Source organism: Thunnus thynnus, chromosome 18, assembly GCF_963924715.1.
Source record: "Thunnus thynnus chromosome 18, fThuThy2.1, whole genome shotgun sequence".
In the NCBI taxonomy this organism is placed as follows: Eukaryota; Metazoa; Chordata; class Actinopteri; order Scombriformes; family Scombridae; genus Thunnus; species Thunnus thynnus.
This window is the reverse complement of record NC_089534.1, coordinates 8018047-8038398: the sequence shown is the minus strand read 5'-3', so window position 1 is coordinate 8038398 and position 20352 is coordinate 8018047. Positions and strand designations below refer to the sequence as shown.

Genomic DNA, 20352 nt, shown 5'->3' with positions numbered 1-20352 from the left:
ATGCAACTATTGGATGTAATCCATCCAATAGTTGTTGAGATATCAGTCAGACTGACGGAAAAACGATACAATTCATTCAAAGCAAGATTTTCCTAATTTAGTGAATACACTTCAATGTTTGCTACATCAACTTATATTCACTGCACACTGGCTAAGTTGGACCATGTTGTGTAGTACCAACATGGATATTAAGAGAGATAATTTTAGAATAGTTGCACTTATCTTCAATATAAGTGATATCTAAGTAAGTATTCATCCCGGTCCTCTATGAATTTTAAACATAACTGCTGTGAGCTAAACAACAAACTTCAAATGTATGTATGTCCAACAATCGAAACACCTAGGCCCCTTTTCCTCCTATTGCTAGTCATTTTAGCAGACAAGTCCTCTAAACGTCACTTCAGCACAGTTTAACTGAACTTGCTAGACTTCTGTTCATGTTGCAGTGCAGATTAAAGCAAACTCTGCCTTCCTCTACAGCACAAATCTGCTCCGCACAGACTCAGCGAGTCTGAGAGGTGGGCGGGGGTGGTGGGGGGGGAGTCCTTTCAGATTTCACAGCTGATAGCAGAGTGAGCAAGCGTGGAGAGAAAGCCCGAATGTGGCTTATTCCTCAATGCGTCAGGACTGCAACACCAACACACAGCATAGCTCAGTCACGACACAGGGGCCGCATCCAGGAAATTACGCATGGCCGTTCGACTTCAGTTGCCACATGCAGTCGGAATCTATATGAGACATAGGTCACCGAATGAGTCTTTTGTGCTTTATTGCTAGCTATTTTTCAAATGACAAACCCTTTCCAGTAACAGTATGGCTGAACACAGCATTCAGTCAATGTTCAATAGACAGGTAACTGATGGAGATGTAATTGGAAAAGCTGTGTCAAATGAGCCAGTAATACACTCTCATAGGGCAATCATCAGGGGTCTCCTGGAAGGGCTGGCACCCTTGACATTGGGGAATACATTATATAGGAGGAACTGCAATGGTGTGACATTTCTTTGGAAGCTAAAACCTTTTTAGCTCTTCTGTCATTTAGGTTTAATTATTGAAATGTCTTACAAAGACCGCCGCAATATCAAGAACTCTCACACAGCAAGAGACAGAAATAACTGAAATATACTTTATTCTTTGAGAGAATGCGATGTGTGATGTTGGTTGAACATCTGGATACTAACAGAATACATGTACCGCATGACAGAAAAACAAGAAATAGGATTAACTGAGGGGCTTTAAAAAGCAATTTATGTAACACTAATATTCAATTTCCTGCCCTATAAATCAAAATTGTGCAATTACACAACGGCTGCCCAGTAAGGACATTTCTCACTGTGCATTCATCCACTGCCAACCCTTAATGAACGCCTGACTCATAATGGGTTTTCTATTTAATTGCAACATAAACATGATTAACTAAACCGCAATGCTAAACAGGTTCCTCATCCTAGACGAATTACACAAAAATTATAGAATGGATACCTTGACATTCAGATTTTTCTTCACCAGACACATGAAACATATGAGTAGAATTTAAAATGCCTTGGCAGCACCGCTCTCCTCTCGTCTTAAACAGAAGACGTACTGCCTACCGAAGCAGTTCATGTGAAAGGCACTATTTGTTTCAGTGTGGAAAACTTAAAATACCATCATGCCCGTTGTTTGTGTGTGTCTTGTTTAGTATCTGTTAAAGAAAACAGATGAGGAGGATTAAAATTGAACTTTTTAAAATGTCACAATCTGTCGTAGCAGTATAGACTGTATGCATCTCAAACACTGTGGCCTCATCTCAAATGTCTTAACTCCTTACATCCTCGCAACACCTTCTCCATATCTAAAATAAAGCGGCGGATGGTCCTGCCGAGTTCCAGATAAAAAAAAGCAGATGCAAGAACCCAACCGATATCTCTTCCTCTGAAGTTTCACTCCAAATGCCACAGGAATCATGTCCCAAGAATAATGTCTTGATAAATAAAATCATCGTCCAGGTTCAGTTCATGTCGGGTCCATACAGGTCCTTCACCATATACGGACCCTCCAACTCATAGCCCATCTTCCTGTAGTAGTTCCTGGTTCCTACACCTGCAAAACACACCAGAAAAGTCAACAAAGTGCTCGATACATGAGAACCACAGAAATGAAACAGTCACTGCTAGAAAAATGTATCACAATATATGTTATTGAACCACTTTTCTATCACAAAGTAACCAGATCAAGTCATATACATATATCTGTATTGGTGTATATGACTAATAAGTAAGAAATTGCAGTCATTTCGAAAGTTTCAGTGTCAGAAATCACTCGTATTGAACTACATTTACCATCCGAATTGTCTGAGTGTGTTCATTTTTTACTATATAGTGCCCTCAAACATTCCCACAATGGAAACAAAAAGCATTTGCCACAATCATAATAACCTTTCACATCAGCCTCTGACTTGTAATTCTGAATCGGAGACATCAGGAATGGGAAGAGCTACGATATCTCCTACTTGGTGAAAAGACCAAGTGTCAACAAACCTTTGGCAACATGGCTGCAAAGCCTCAATCGATGTCAGTTAGTGTACATCTAAATAAAATCCACTATTAACAGTAATACAATCAATTTAGCCGTTTTAAAAGGAGCTACACAGAGTTTGTTATCATCTGCTTTCACTTGTTATTGATTTGTCTGGTGCGACCACAAGGCTGACAGGCTGACCATCTAGATATATTGCGCGATTGCTCTCAAGTGGGCATAACAGGAGCTTTTCCTGTTTCTGTCAACATGGCGTAAATACAGCATACATCCGTCAGTGATGTCACACAATGACAACGGTTCATCAGTGTCTGACATCTCAATTTACTGCTTACTATAAAGTAAACTACTGTATGTCTGTTATACAGAACAGAGAGGGGTGGACAGTTAGTGTCTTCATCACATAGTTTGTCCAACAGAGAGCATTACATGTTGATTTTTCAACTTTAAAATGTCTTTCTCACTACATATCTTAGTCACAATTCTGTAATACCAAATTCAAGGGATCCTTACTGAAAATTTTCAAATGAGTAGTTTTAAAAATCCAGTATCTTTCAGGCTCTAAGAGTAACTTTAGAACACAATGTAGAAATATTCTTGAATGACTTAAATACCTTTAGGTGGTGAAAACAGATGAACACATATCCAAAATTATTCTGTACCGTCTAATATAAAGTTTTGACTTGCAGATCATTTACTTTTGCTTGCTGATGACAGCTGCACACTATATTTTTGTAGTCATTATAAGGCCTAAATAGATGTTTGTATTTGGACGTCTGAGGAGGGGATAAATGAAGCCCTCCTGTGCTGATCCAAATCTCACCTGAGATAACGGCCAATTTGCTGGAGCCGTGTTCATCTCTGGCAATTCTCTCTGCCTCCTCCATCAGCATCATACCAAAGCCCTAATCAAGCAGGAGAGAAGGGAACAGATAAAGAGATTTACTTTTTTTAAAAATCACTCATTTCAGATCAGTCGGAGGTGTTAGAGAAAAGCAATCTGATTCACAGCTGGTGGGGAAATCAAAGCATTTGTGTATATAATTTATATTTAGCGCTGGTGTGTATGTGTAAGCATAACCACCTGATGTTGGAACTTGCTGGGGTCTCGGCTGCTGACCGGGACGACGCTGCCGTACACGTGCAGCTCGCGGACGATGGACACGCTCCCTTTCAGCTCCGGACGGAAGGACTGAGGGGAGCAGCGGCGCAGACGCAGCAGGCCGATCAGGATGTCCTGCTTCGGATCCTCGTAGGAGAGGAAGGTCTCCCAGCCGCCGTTGGCCACGTAGTCCCTCCGCACCAGCTCCACCTGAACACATACAACTTTGTGAGTAAGCGTCCTGAGCTATACAACACCACAACGTTTCACCGATTGATTTCCAACTCTGGAAAAAAGTGATTGTACTTCATTTCCAGGATGCTGCCTGTTACCTGGTAAGGTCTGACTTTGTGGTGGATCTCCTGAATGCCCACTTCTCTGGTTCTCACGTCTCGACACTGCATAGAGAGAAAGAATCAAAGACTCAAATGGGCAGTAACTGGAAACACAATGTATTTGTTTCCACGGTTACAGCGGTGACAGCAAACATTCATCAAAAATGCATCTACAAAGCAAGACAGGGGTCATTTTATGCATTTTTTTTTCCTCAGCGGTTCAGTAAACATTGCAGGGAGTAATGGGACAAGAAGGAGCAGCTACAGAGAGCTGTTAGATGAAGAGCTGCAGGCGACAAGCGGCACACCTCTAACTTCTCAGAAAGATAATAAACTTAACTGTGTCCTGCTGTTGTGTGGAAAACTACTCGCGATGTGTGCAGCATGAAGTCAGATGGCGGTTGCTCATAGCGAGATGGAAAAAAGGGCTTCTTTATTAAAAAACATAATGAGTTTGTTTGGCTGCTCTGTGAACAGATACACCAGCTGCTCTTTTGTATTTCTTATAAAGTAGTTGCTCAAGGAGTGTTTGCTGTTGTATTAAAATGCATTTGCTATCACAACCAGTAACCACAGGTGTCAACAAATCAATCAGGGACTGAAATCTTAGGGATTACAACTGCAATTTCTTAATAATAAGACGGAAAAAATGTGGTACAAAAACAGACTAGGAAAAGAGTGATTTAATTAGAACACAGTGAAGACAGGTTTCTGCGTGTGCAATGAGATGCATTAAGCCGCAAGACGGTTTGGAAAAGTCAGTGGGGAAACTAGGTCAAAGTTCGAATAATTTAAAATCATCGCAGCATAAAAGTTTGGTGGGAATGTGGTGCAATATGTGACGTCAAACATAACACGTCTCTCACTCTCCTGTGATGTCTTTGATGATGAACAAGTGCTAATGTTGTAAAAAGGGGATAATAACAAAGTAGAGCCAAGTGGAGGAAAAATAGCAGATGCTGACACTGATGTTTGTATGGTTCTAATTTAGCCTGACAGTAAAAATGCCTTGGTTATTTGTAATACACAGGTGGCTCTTTACCCCATATGTGTGTTTTGATGGAAGTTGGCAAGGCATCCTCTGCCTCATGTGCTGTGCTGGTGAGTCCGATAGGTGCACGCTGGCCTGGAGGAACTCAAGAGGATCTACATGCACTGAAGTCGTCCTCTACTTTCTACCTCCCCTAGAGAGATTCAATAAACCTGGGAGCGTGGGAGGGAGGGTGCTTCAATTCTATGCTCTATCAGCTCTAAACTACTTTTGGCAGGTTTTTTAATCTGTCATCTTACCCTACCATAGCAACGTATGCAAATTATTCGGACAGTCAGCATTCATCTGTTGGCTGCTGCCACCGCCGGAGTTCTACGGTACCTGTTTGGTGTCCCAGCTGAGAAACTCTATTAGCTTCCTCACTCAAAAGAAGCTGACACGGAGTCTTTTAGTTTAATATAAGAGGCCTTTGAGTCTCACCTCAGTGCCCATGTCCTTCATCCTGGCCAGAGCCAACTCTCTCAGGTTGCCGTGCTCTACTCCGGAGCTCACCAGCGGCATGGGGATGTCCCTGATTGGCGGTACAACAGCAGGAGGAAAGAAAAGAGGGAGACAATTGAGATATGAAACATTGTAAGAATAACTTTGATGGGATATTAAAGAGACAACAACAAAAATATACACAAAATCAGTGAAGCACAAAATATCTGTGTGTATCTGGTCAATGATGCAGATGCACATCAGACAAAACTAATGTACCTGAATTAGCTCTGAGAAATATGTCTCCGCTAACTTTGTTGCTTTTAACTGTTTTTAAATCCCCATGTGAACATTTTTGTGATTATAGCTAATTATTCTGATGGCACGACCATTTAAAAGGAGATTTCCAGAAGGAATTGATTCAGTCTCTTCTACAATCACCTAGTTAGAGACCAACAGGTCTAGTGCTAAAACTTAAAGCTGCATCAAGAGATTTCTGACCACTAGGTGGCAGAAAGACTCCAAAACAAACTAATAGTAATATCTGATATCTTATCAATGTCTTGTGGCTGCACTGTTAGCCAACATCTGCCCATTGACACATCCAGCAGACACGAAGCAACATAATCATCTCATTGGAATTTTGTTTCTAGGTGCCTGATGATTGTTTACTCCAATGTTTGCTCTTGTTCTTGCTCTAGCTTTTTCCCCCAACATATATGGGGTTTTAGCTGTTAGCTGCTACTTTCTGTCTCTGCCATTTTGTGGTGGGCAGGTAACATACACTCAAACTCAAATGAAAGATGAGATTTAACGTGAAATTCGCTTGGGGTAGTGCAAAATTACCCGCGGGTTGGAAATGTTTCACCGTAATTAAAAAAATCCCAGAGCTTTATACATCTGCTTCATTAACAAGCAGAGACAACAGGAAAGAGACTAGAGGGATATAACGAGACGACCACTCCCACATACACGTTTGGTGCATCCCTTGCTAGCTAGCTTACAGCTAATGTACTGCATTGGTGCCGGTTTGAAGCCCAGAGTTGCAGCTTACAGGCAGTTAAAAGCCACATAGCGCTGCAGAGTTGGTTATTAATTCTTGATACAAATGCGACGACATTTGTATCAATGTTTATATCAAATATATTGCTTAACGGAGCTTTAAACCACATACTGTTTACATCCAACCCCTCAAGTCCATTCATTTACCTCTGCACCCGGTACACTCGTGTCCAAGGAGGCACCAGTGCCAGGATTCGAGCTACCAGGTCCACCAGGGCGCTGGGTGTGTAGCTCTTGTACCGGCCCGTCTTCCACAACTCATACAGACCTGTACCCCGGATCACCAGAGTTGGATACAGCTTCAAACCATCGGGCCTGAACGCTGGATTCTCAAAAAACTCCTGCAAAAGCAACAACAACACAGATCTCTGTTATGCGTTGAAGACGTGCAGATCTGATCATATCAAACAGCATTTATTTGCATCCAAAATAACTTGTTGCATTAGACAATCTTCTCTATTTGCATTCTGTCTGCTGCAACCAAAAATGAAAAGCTGAACAACACTGAACACTTCCATGAAAACAGACACCATTACAGTCTCTTTATTAATAGTCTACTGAAATTAAATTCATGACAAAATAGCAAGTGAATTAAGCGTATATTGTTTAAGTCTCACACCAGAAAACGACCAAACCATCACAATCGCTAAAATATGAAACTTCCCAAATCGTATTTTCAGCCAATTATGTTTGAAACTGCTTGCAAATAATCACAAAGACGGGTATAAACTTCTTCTTTTTCCAAATTTATATTCATGAGTTGTTTGAGAAAAGCAGGAGAAAAACTAAGTGATTCTTCTTTTTTCTCCTAGTCATTGCTGTAATAATCAATTTATATGCCGTTGTTTGTTTTACCACCACTTATTGTTGCATCATTTCTCTGTTTTCGCCAACGGAGCCTCTTTAAATTGAGAAAGAGGGAAAAAATAAAGAGGAAAAAAATGAGCCAAAAAAGAATGCAGATAAGGAAAAATGACAGAGGTTCTTGAAAATTCCCCCTGAGACAAATGCTTTCATCTGCCTTTTAACTCCCTGACCAGACAGCCGCAAAGAAAAGTATCTCAACGCTACATATAAAAATGGTCCATTTGCAAAGTCACTGACTCCTGCGCCCAACATTAAGAGCGCACATCCATCATATAAAGCAGATATCAAGAGGACAGCACAGCAGGGCTCGGTTATTCAATTGAAGCAAACGAATGTAGCTGTCCGGTTTAGTGCAGTGAAGGGTGACAGTGTGATTTCCAGTCATTCTCCTCCCCTCAGCACTGAGTATCATGATCGGGACCGTGAAGATCTGGAATCGAGGCACATTCTCCAAAATTGGCCACATTATCAGTATCGCATAATCTCCCTTTCTCTCTCTCTCGTCACAGCTCATAATCACATGAGGACGCATCCTGCATGGTCCTGCACTAAACCTAAAGCGAGGGAGGGGGGGGGATTTAATCAGACAAATAATGCGGCAATACCACATTAAAAAAAAAAGGGAGTCTAGAGACTATTTTGGGGATCCTGCACATGCTACCGTTTTGGAGCGTCTATCACAGCTCCTGTTGGTTGGTGAAGAGGAACCCTGTTAAGGATGCCTCCCCTTGGGACAGGAAGCATCTGTAAACGAGAGATAAGTGAAAGAGGATCTCAGGCTGGGAGGAAGTTGTAATCGAATTTCATTATCAGGACCGCCATGATGGACAGAAGGAGGATGCAAAGTTCTCCTTCTGCTGCTCTCGGCCCTCAGCGAGTCCGTGAACCAGGCTGACGTCGGGAACTCAACGGGTTCAGGACAACAGAAAATGGTTGAAAATGAAGCATGTTTGAATGAATGATGCAAAAAGAAAAGAAGAATTTGAGATCCCTGCTTGGCTTGCCTGCTGGCAACCAGTACCGGAGAGCTCTACGCTAACGAGGCCTGAATTAAATTATTATTACCAATTTTCACGCAGGGTCTTTTATATTTAAGTAAACATCCTTCCACTGAAACCACAGCTGCTGTTTGCATCATATTTGAAAGCATTAGATGTTGAAAGCAAACGTAAAAAGTGAAAATCTATTCTAGCCCATTCATCATCTTTCCCTGGTTAATCATTGGTAGGGTCACAGGGCAGCTGGAGTCTTAATGCAAACAGGCCTGCACGATTTTGGCTGCAATGATCATCACAAATATTAGAATTGCTCAGTTCTGAGATAATAAATATTCATCCAGACTTTTCATCCATCCAACAAAACTGTTTGATTTCCCTTTAAGCCCTTATTTGTACACATTTCTTTCAAATCATTCGGATGGAGGAAGTTTTTATTTGTCAAATGACAATCTGGTGAAAACTGTTCTTCTCAGTGTCCATAGGTCGGAGTAATTTTTGATTGATCACTGGAAGTCGCCAAATTTCTAAATCCCCTGACAGAAAATTAAACATTTGTGATTGGCAATTTTGGGCTTTACAAATAAAATTGACTTGAGAAATGAAAAACTGCCTTCTTTCTTCCATCTTTTCTGTTATTTTCCACTTCTTCCACATTTAACCACGGCCTTGAATGCCTTTCAAAGTGGAAGCTTCCTGTCTCAGAGGTGTAGCGGTGAATATTATGGATCCAAGGAAAAATCTAGGGATGCTTAGTTTGGGTTCCTGGAGTGAAGATGTTTAAAAGACCTGCATATTTTTCCCCCTCTCGCTAGTGGGAAGCACGTCATGGAAGATTAGATAGGACGTGGACGAGCGAAGGGGAGCCATGCACAAGTTGTATAATCTGGAAATGTCAGTGCAATAAGACGGGGAGGGAGAGAGGCAGACGCAGCGGAGGAGATAGATGAAGTGACAGGAGAGATGAGAAGGAGAGGGACTGTCGAGGAGAAGAGAAAGTAGAAGTGAAAAGTTTGCGATTGGAAAGGAGAGAGAGAGGAGAAAGATAAAGTGAGAGATAATGGAGAGGAGCGAGAGAGAGACAAAGACGGGACAGAGAAAATATTGAGCTTGCACAAGAGGCAAATGACAGAGGGACTGTTGCAGAAAAGAGACTCCGAGAGCCAAATACACATTTAATGTGCTTCCCCTCACTGTGGCGACCTGCTGATACCCTCCATATTACCATCAAACACACACTCACACAAGGAAGCGGTTCTGTAAACACAAACACACACACACGTATAGAGAGAGGTAATGCAACAAATCCGCTGGAAGACACGGACTCTTTTCTACAACTTAAATCTTTTTCTGTGAAAAATGAAGCACTCAGATCTGCTGATGCTTAAAAGATTGGATGTGCCTTGAATGCCATCATCGATATATACAACAACACACAAAAATAACCTCTAAAATACCGAAATAGTGCTTTCATACCACTGTAAATAACACCAATGCAATAATATGTCAAGTACTGACAAGTAGTTTTTAGTGTTTGTTTTTTTTTAACAATCCTTTTAACTTATGTAAAGTGTCCTTGAGTACCTTGAAAAGCACTCTATAAATGAAATGTATTATCATTATTATAAGTTTATTTTTTGTCATATGTTTATGTAAAAAAACAACAAATATCTTACAGTATATTATCAATTTTTTTAAATTCTCAAATATTGCTATTAGTATCACTATTAGTCAGGCTAGTGTAAATACATGTTTTTCTGTTTCTGTTGTCGGACAACAGAACAAGCATAAAAGAGTCATTTGATCGCGGCTCATGAATATTACCAGGAAACATTCTTATTTTATGATTATCTGACAATATAAACTACGAGTAAGTGACAAAACCTGTGTGTGATTAGCTATAGTGAATTTCCTGAATTTCCCCCCGTGGAGATTAATAAAGATTTATCTTATAGTGACATTTAAAATTAGCGATCACAGAGAAAGTAAAAGGAAACAGAAAGTGGTCTTCTTAAATTAGTAGTTTTTTAAAAAAAAGGATTATTCACTTTCTTTCTGAGAGTTAGATGAGAAGATTGATACCGCTCTCATATTTGTCTGTTAAATATGAAGCTAAAGCTAGCAGGCAATTAGCTTAGCTTAGCATAACGATTGGAAGCGGAGGGGAACAGCTAGCATGTGTCCGTCCTAAGTCAAAAAACCCCAACCAGCACTTCTAAAGCTCACTAATTAATGAACATGTTAATCTTGTTTGTTTAATCTGTACAAAACAAGGTGAGAGGTGGTATTTTTTTTTTAAATTGTGGACAGAGCTAAGCTAGCCGTTTCCCCCTGCTTCCCTGTCTTTAAGCTAAGCAAAGCTAAATGGCTGCTAGCTAAACTTTCATACTCTATGCACAAACATAAGAGAGATATTGATTTTCTTATCTAACTTTTAGCAAATAAGCATATTTTCCAAAAGGTCAAACTTAAATTTACTGCCACACAGCTCACAACCAGAGTTGCATCATCATTTTCCAAAAAGCTCAGGTTTCCTACAGCTGCCGTTTTTCAGATTTATCCACTGTGGAGATTGTTTTCAAAAACCTCAGTTTCCAGGTGTGAAAAATGTGCTTAGTCTGGACCGAGGACCACAAATAAGAGACAAACCCCCCATTTTTAAAATCAGCCGGCGTAACGTACTGCATTCAACGTTTCATTAAGTCAGCCTCTCTGAGCAGGACAAAGTTTCCACATTATACCCGAATGCTCCGTCTCTGTTTGTATTGTAGCTCATTACAGAGGAAAATCTAACTACTACTCCGCTATAATGCCAAACACTGTGACTCACAACTTGTAAAGCCAGACACATCAGACACAGCAATAAAACAAACAAACAAAAAAAAACGTTACTGTTGCTGAGACATTGAGTGACACATTTTGATTAGGAGTGCGTCAGAGTATCACCTGCACCAATTAGCAAATCTGTTCTTTTCCATCATTTGCTGTGTTTTTTTTAATCACTTCACTTCTGCCTCAACGATGCAAAAATAACCCAAATGAGCTGAAACTACGCACAGTCTCAAACTGAGTCTCCATTTACATCCTACAGTCATGCTTGTTGGGAGGGAGCCCTGTTATGATACCGCGTATTCGTATTATAATAGCTGTGTTTCCAATCAGAGCTGTAAAGTGATCCTGCTGTTGAGAGACATCTGACAGGATTTTCTATTGAGTCACATCACAGTTGGGACTGTGAGTCGACTGTCGCAGCTTTTCTGTTGCTATTTTAAGATGCTACAGTACGTGTAGGACTTTCTTGTTACTACACTACTGTGTAATAAGTAGAGTGATGACACACTCTGACTCAAAGCAGAAGAAGAAGAAGAAGACTTGATTGCTATTGTCACAAACAATACTGATGATGTGGTGCATCACTCTACTGCTTTTATTTTTAGTCTGCAGTCATTTTGTTTCTGTTTCAGTTTAAGGAACTTTGTCAACCTGAAACTCAGAAACTAACCTAAAAATAATATCTATCCAGAATTTTTATTGTTTTGCCATATAGAGGGGAACCTCAAGCTCTAACCCAACTTACCACAGTGAACATATGGGTCCCTTTTATGCTAAAATAGACGCACATTTGCATGCTAAACTTGAGCGGAATATAATTATCTGCAGACTATGCAGTGATTGACAGTTGTCGCTAGAGGTGACAGTCCAATTAACCTCTTATATCACCTCAAAACAAAACAAATCTTTGGGTAAGAGGGGTGGTCCTAGTGATCGGGTGGTTAAGCTGCATACTGGGTAAGAAGTGCAGTGTCATTGTGAACATGGACCTTTACTGCATATCATACTACTTTCTCTCTCTCTACATCTGTCTTGTCTGTATCTACAATCTCAAAGTGCCCAAGAAAAGGCAAAAATCCCTAAAAGTACATGTTCTGACAACTCTAGCTGTCTAAAAGACATTGAGTCCTGATCCGCCTCTGTAGGATATTACACTATATTAAATATTATAAAGATGGTGTCCATCCAAACTGCTTTAAGACTTGATGCAATGAAAACTGAGCATAGATGAAGCCACAAACATTTCACCCAAGATGCATAAAACTACATAATTAATCAAAATTTTGTTTATAATTGGACCTTTGACTGGCATTTTACAAGTAACTGCACTGCAGGGTGCACATTCTCTTTGCACACTGTCTTCTTTTATAAATACCAGTTTATTTGTGGGAAATGACATTGTTTTTGTGCATTGTTCATACATCTGGACTCTGACATTGTTCTGTAGCCGTCATGAGAAAGTAGAGCTAACAGCAAATTACACGGCCACTGTAACAAATAATTACTATTTATGAATATTGTACCGCTTTAGAAAAAAACACACATTTGATAAAAATTACATGGAGAAACATTATGTATCCTGATATATGTTGTTACTATAGGAGTATTATAGAAGTGTTTGAAGTAACACTTTATTACATTATTCTCTGGGGTACATTTTTCTTAGGATTTCCATGTATTTTTCCAAGTTCAAATCAATATATTATGATCAATCACTTATCTGGTCTTACAAATGTAGGGCTGCCCGCTAGAATAAAATGATCAGATCAACATTTACAAACTGCAGAAAAACATCCCAAATCTCTTGAAATGTATCACTGCATTCAGCCAAAAACAAAGTTTAAAGTAATCTTAAATGTTTAGAATAATGTGAATAAAATAATGTGAATGCTTACAATAAACTGCTCCACATCCCTCTCCATGCCCACGTTGGGCAGGTCTGGCATCATGTGCGCTACCACTTTGAAGCCGGCGTCTTTTGCCAAGTGGAAAGACTCACACACAGCTCGCACTGTGTGGCCCCTGTAGAAAACACACACACACACACACACACACACACACACACACACACACACACACACACACACACACACACACACACACACACACACACACACACACACACACAGGAAAACCATCATTTACACACCATCAGACCTGCTGCTATCTCACCGTGTCTGCTTTTCTATCTGCATGCGTGCGTCCTCTCTGACCTACTGACCTGTTGGTGTCGCGGGCCACGTCTTCATACACACTCTGGACTCCTATCTCCAGTCGGGTGCAGCCGTAGCCCAGCATGTCGCTGAGGTGTCGCTTCAGGCAGTAGTCAGGCCGCGTCTCGATGGTGATTCCCACACACTTGGTGTTGCTGCGCTCAGAATACCTGCAGGAAGAAAACGTCTCTTCTGTTGATGTTATTTTTGATCATAAAATGCTTATAGCGTAATATCTTTTTATGCTTTGATGTAATAATGGTTTTTTTTTAATTTCACAATTTAATCTCACTGAGTATGTTGGAAGGCACTATATGAATGAAACATACTGCTGGGATCATTTAGCAACATCAATTTACATGCTGCGAGTTTGCATGGCTCATTATTCAGACAGTTAACACAGACCTCACATTAAGGACAAACTAGCGCAATAAAAAAAACAACACAGATGATAGCAGAAAAAAAAAATATGTTGGCAAAGCAAATTAAGTCAAATGAGATATTAATGAGTATTTACTTTGTGTCAAAAGCAAGTGAACTATTTAGTTAATTATTTAGTAATTTATAGGTCTTGATCGTAAAGGGATACGGATTAAGTCTCAAAACAATTTAAGGTTTATTTGATTGTATTTAGAGATCAGTATTAGTATCTCAGTGTTTCCACACAGGGCGCCAGTGGCTATAATCAATATTTTTATGATAACAATGGATCAAAGGACTCTGTGTGATGAGATATCTGTAGCAACGAACCCACAGATATCTCATCAACCAGCAGCAGCAGGCAGCTGTTTTTAAGAAAAATGCTCTGAACACCCGCTGTGAGCTACCTGCCCAGCATCAAACAGCAGACACAGTTAGTGACTAGCTGGTGAAAACCGGAGCGTTTAGCAGCTAAACAGCCGAATATTTCCCTCGAGAGATGACGGAGACCAAAGCAGAGCTAAAAGAAGTGTGAATACAGGACTTCAGATTCTATTTTATACTGTACATGAGTAACAATGTTGTCTGTATATATATATCTGATGTAAAATTCTCTTTACTGGAACAGAAAGCAGATATACAAGAAGATTCTGTGTCATTATGACAATTACCGACCTTCACATATATACAGCACATACCAGTGAGCACATATTACTCTTACAAAGACACATTTGCCCAATTATTGGGTCATAAACATTACTGCAGTTAGTGACTGCACAAAATGATACATCCAGTCCTTAAACTCTCTCCCCATCCAATCTTTTTATCTCAATCTCCTCTCTTAGTTCCCTAATTACTTAATCTTCATTGAAATTTTTGAAGATCCCCTCCAAACATGTTTTCAGACATACAGTATAAAAATGCTCATCGAAAAATCCAGAATCCATAAATATGTAAATGTTTTTCATTACAAAAGTTTAACTACTAGATGCACCTTACTTTACTGAAAAGGCCTCTCTCAGCGTATGTGCACTGGAGGCTGTGATGTCACAAAATCATGACTGTACATATGGAACTCAAGATTCAAGGTGATCACAGAGAAACGTTCCCTCTTCGGATGATGAATGTGAAACCGGCTTCGAATGTCAAACTGCACAGACGTCATTCTGCACAGTGAAGCTCAAACATCACAGTGAAGTAACAAGAAGCAAACCACGTTTTTGAGTGAAGGGGGACTTTAATATTTCTAAAAATGTATCATCATCCTTAGCCCGTTGATCCTCCAGCAGTAAACGGACCTTAGACCTTCGCAACTGATCATTGATGGAGTTTTAATTACCTGCTGCGTAACTGAGGTTCATGAAAAACTACTGTGTGTCCACACAGCAGCAGGTCTTCTGATTGGAGAAGCACTAAATCACTGGAAGACGCAGCCAGATGTAGAAAGTGTCTAGAGGTGACGCAGCACGGCACCTTGTTATTCTTTAAAACGCAATTTCGAGACAGACGTTTTCAGAGATTCATGTAGTCTGAATCAGACTCTGCATCCAAAAGTATTTGAGTCACTGTTTGAAATCACAAAAAAAAACAACACAAGTGACCGAACAGACACATCTCATCTCAGCACACCAGCCAGCTGTCCTTTTCTCCACTCCAGCTGCTCCCAATGACCATTAGCTACCCTCATGCCAGCTCATGTTCCTTCTGATTCTGTATCTGCTGGCAATAAATGTCCATCTTTTACAGTCTGCTGGCTGATTTACACCAATTACAGGAGTTTATGCTCCAGAGAGAATGATCAGATTGTATGAAATGAATCAATAAAAAGTCTATTATCTCGGGCGAGGTATCTCGCTGCTGTGATCAGATCAGGAGCAGCGTGAGCGCAGTCAGAACCGGAGACGTGAGCGTCATACGTGCACACGCTTTCTACCAACACAAACACACACACACACACATACACACACACACACTGAGGCAGAGATAAGGGTCCCAAACCAAACCAAATGCCTCCCCCCTTCTCAAACTGCGCAGCCACCACCATTACCACAATCACAGCATCTTAACGAAGGTTGCTGATAGCAGAGCAGGGCAAATCCTGCCAAACTCACACCTAAGAGCTTCCTCACACACTCACACACACACACACACACACACACACACACACACTGGCCCACAAGCACACGCACAAAGACAAACACACTCACACAAACTGGCCTCTTGGGTCTTATCGGACTTTAGGGAAGTAAATAGCCAAACAAAAAGCTTCAGTCCTGTGAAAATCCATTATTTGGTCCAATCGTGTGTGTATGACGTCCTCACCTCTTCACTAAATGGGTATTTCTACTTTGACTTTTAATCTTCTTTGAGTCATCTAAAAAAACTTACCATTCGTCCATACTGAGCAGACGTGCACCCAAATTGCACTCAAAGTGAGTCTAACTCAGTAAGTGAAAAATCGATGGAAGAGGACTCACTGAGACTGCTCTCACTTATTTTCCTCCCAAAGTCTGAATGGGTTCATTTGGCAGCTTAATCTGTCAGCTTAGCTTCCTATAGGATGTTTGCTGTTTAAGTTGAGGGATGTTTGGGGAAAAAGGAGGTGGGGTCATGTAATAAACACAAATAAAAACATGGTACAATACTTCCTGTGTTGCTAATACACAAAGCAAAGCAGTTTCTGTGCAATGAGGATGGTGAGTACAGGGATAAAATGTTGAAAGAGACATAAACACACGACATAAAAATGGTAAACACACACACAGTAAAGCCTAATAATTCATCTTAATCCTTATTTTTTTTTATTACAAGTTGACCTAAATGAGTATGATGATGTTATTTTTATTTCTGTCCTGGCAGAGGTAGAATATATCCAGCTGTAAATGGTAGAATAGCTCCCTCTGGTGTAATAAAGGGTTAAATATTCTCAGATGTACTATTCAACATGTAAGACATAGAAGATAAAATATGAATATAAGAATACTGTCAAAATTATCCATTAACTTTGCATTTTTGAGCAAATAGTTCCAGTTACTTCGGATCCACAGAAACTACACTCAAAACTACAATAAACTAGGAACTACAAGTTCCATCTGTGCATTTCTATTTGCATTATTACTGGCTCTAAAGAAAAGTGAACCAGTAAACCAGTAAAGGATCAATCATCATGTTCTTCTTTGTATTTACTGTCATGTGTTCTGATGTTTGAGTTGATGTTATGAATTAAATGAAAAGCAGACACACAGAGGAGACTGAAAACTTCAGATAACAATGTCTGAATGAAAATGAGACACAGAGAACAGAGGCTGAGGTTTTTTAGTACCTGACGGCCTCCGCCACGTTATTGGAGGTGTGTCCAGACAAAGCGTCGTGTAGGTTCCTGATGAAGTAGTCTCTGTATTCAGCGGACAGAGCCATGAAGGTCCCGCCCATCACAATGAACTCCACCTTGTCCACGCTGTGACCGAGCTGCTTCAGCTGCAGATCACACAGAAGACAAACAAGATTTTATACAACTGGTAATGTTCAATACTGCAATATTGACACATTTTATTGGCTGTCATTGGAGGTACAGTGAAGTGCACTAACATAATGTTGTTCTCTAGAATAACAGCTGTTACGACTGATCATAATATCCTGCAAAATAAATTGGAATTATACTAGAAGCAGCAATTGCACATAAAACTGAATTTGAACAGCCAAATTTCCATAAAAAAGATTTGAACTGTGGCAAATTGAGATTCAGACGTCACAGATCTCTACATAAACTGTTTTAAGGAACGGCTTTGCTCCGCTGCATTAGAATAATGTGACTATAAATTTAAATAATGGCATAATTGGGGTCAGGTCTTCGCAGGCGGGTAAAGCCATGACACTCATTACTGTACACTAAATATCATATCAATAGTTGTGATAAAAAATGTATAAATGTATGTAAGCAGAGGCTTTCACTGCACAAAGGCTGTTTAAATGGCAGCTTTAGCAACATGTACATCTTGTACTGATGTGGAAGAAGACAATTCAGTTCTTGTTAATACCGAGCAAAGCTTTAACAAGCTGAAGAGCCGTTAAGATGATGTCAGATGGGTGTGTATGCACTGCGGGGCAACACTGACCTGCTCCACCCGATGTCTGGTCTGAAGGTAGGGGTCATATCGTGCTCGGATGGCTCTCATGGAAGTTGGCTGTTGGAAAGACAGAAAAACACAAATGGTTAAAAACTGATATGTTAAAGGAAAGTTCAACCAAAAACACAATTTGCTTGAGCTGTAAAAAGTCAAATTCTACAATAACATCGAATAAAAAGGTCAAAGTTTTGGATAAAATGACAGTAATCAGGATGAATCTACAGTGAAGTAAGATCATGTAAACCAGAATACATGACAGAGACAGAATAACATTATTTTACCTCATAGCCAGTGTAAGACTGTGTGGAGTATTCAAAGTCTGAGTCTGGCCCTCCAGGACAGTATCTGCCAGAATAAAGATTGATTTAAGAGTTGCATTGAATAAATGCTTAACATGTAATGACAGAAAAACACAATTGTTACAAATAAGCTATTAAAACCAAAACCCTCGCCACCTGTCTTGAAGTTTTTGTACCTCTGTACACGCAATAAATAAATTAACATAATAATGCTCTGCTCACATCTACAATGCATAATTTTTATATAACTAGAGAACAACACAATCAAGTAAACCTAAAAAAAAAAATAGTGCAATTTCAGCAAAGAGAAGACAAGACTTGTTACTTACACACAGATGTTGCCTGTGAAGGTGATGTGTGGACATCGATGGGGTTTGCACATCACAGCCACCACAGCGATCTGCGACAAAAGCACTGAATGTTTTAACTGTTCCTTTATTCTGCAGGAATCACATTTTAGCACTAAACTGGTGATAAGGGATGTGAGAAAGACTTCTATTGGCTCCTACTTTCATACTTTCTTTAATATAATCTGTCCAAAAACAATTCATAGCACCATCACTGGAGCTGAGCTGAACATTTGACAGTAACATCCCACTGCCAACAGGACACAGACGCTTGAAATTAAAAGCTAAAAGTAGACATACAGCAACAGACATGAACATGAGGGCTACGTACCCCGCTGGCTGTGCGGATCGGTTTGGCCTTTAGTTTGGGCACCAGAACACGACGGTACTGTGGTGGAACGGCAGCGATGATGTCCACCAAACGAGGCTGGGCTTCAAGTCCGTATTTAGCTGAAGTCTTCGTCTTCACTCTGTTTGAAAACAGATGAGAAGGGTACACAATAGTAAGAGAGCAACTTTTCAGTCATTTGAAAGCTTGGAAAAATAAAAGGAGGAGTAAAGAATGGAGATGATTTGCAAGAATTATGTTATTGCTTTTGTTGATTTATCTGAAGGCGACACCAGTATACAATATTTTCTTATACATATAGGCACCACTGACACTACCTGCACGTGTAAAACAAGTTAGGTAAGTGACATACTGCCAGTAAAACAATCACAAAAAGGCCCTTCTACAGCGAGGAAAATAAGAACAGTAAACACTGTGGTGGAAACATGTTTTTTAAAGGTGATGTCAGGCCTTTACTGACACAGTCTGATACATCTGTCACTGTGCTGGGACCTTTACAAAATGTATACTTTGTTTTTAGACCTACATTGAGACAGATCAACAGTCAGATCTTTCTGTATGACTTGCTGTTTAGACATCTTGAACAGTCTAACCAAAGGAAAAATATATAAATAAGTAAAATATACCATAAAATACACTATTGTATACTGCAACTACGATTAAAACAGACTACTTACTACCTTTTACATTCAGACAACTTGCACTTAACTGTATTGTGAGGCTTGTGAGGGGCTGTATGTTTACATTGAGGAAGACTTACTTGTTGAGATTGATGTCTTTTCCCTCCTCATGAGCTTCAACCAGCTGCTTGATGACATCAGCAATGGTCATCATCATCAGCTCAGCTCGGCTGAGGTCACCTGATAAATAGCAACAATCAATAAAGTGTTGAAGATTCACTGTAATGTTATGTGACGAAAAACTGCAGTACAATTTCTAGTGCTTCCATGTAGAAATATGGCATTGAAAAAGATGAATTCACAGCTAGTTAATATACTGTAACGTTATTAACTGAAAACATAAGGCTTTACTGGAGTCTCAAACCAGGAATATCTAGCTTTAAAGGTTCAAAAATGTTTACACAGAGAGTTAAATCACTGACATATTATGAGACGGAGGCAGTGTGGACTTGCGGTTAGCATTAGCAACGAGCTACAGCCAACCTGTCCAATTCAGAGAGACATTTACGACATTTTAAACACTTTGTCACACACTCACTCGTTTTCTTTGGCTTCCCCATTTCTTCCGTTGAGCAGGCTGTTTAATTTCAAATGAGTGACTGTCTGTTAGAGGGTGTACATCTGTTTTTCTACCCGAGACGGCTGACAGAAAATAGTAAACAACCTCACGTTGCGACTAGACACGGCTCCTGCAGTACGGCAATCCAAACTGTCGTAAAAAGGCGTAACTTAAAAT

General features: G+C 40.0%; 1 protein-coding gene across 1 annotated transcript; it reads right to left on the bottom strand.

Annotated features, from left to right (window-relative positions):
• Window positions 1-1112: 1112 nt before the first annotated feature.
• Window positions 1113-20345, bottom strand: elp3 (elongator acetyltransferase complex subunit 3). The gene is made up of 15 exons (XM_067572091.1): window positions 20155-20345; window positions 19697-19796; window positions 18919-19057; window positions 18570-18640; window positions 18223-18286; window positions 17930-17998; window positions 17137-17291; window positions 13403-13564; window positions 13077-13203; window positions 6635-6828; window positions 5426-5516; window positions 3952-4017; window positions 3602-3829; window positions 3341-3422; window positions 1113-2082 (listed from the first exon to the last, which is right to left on the bottom strand). Exons 1-15 carry the CDS (start codon window positions 20174-20176, stop codon window positions 1991-1993), a joined length of 1662 nt encoding a protein of 553 aa, XP_067428192.1. The 5' UTR covers window positions 20177-20345; the 3' UTR covers window positions 1113-1990.
• Between the last annotated feature and the right edge of the window lie 7 nt (window positions 20346-20352).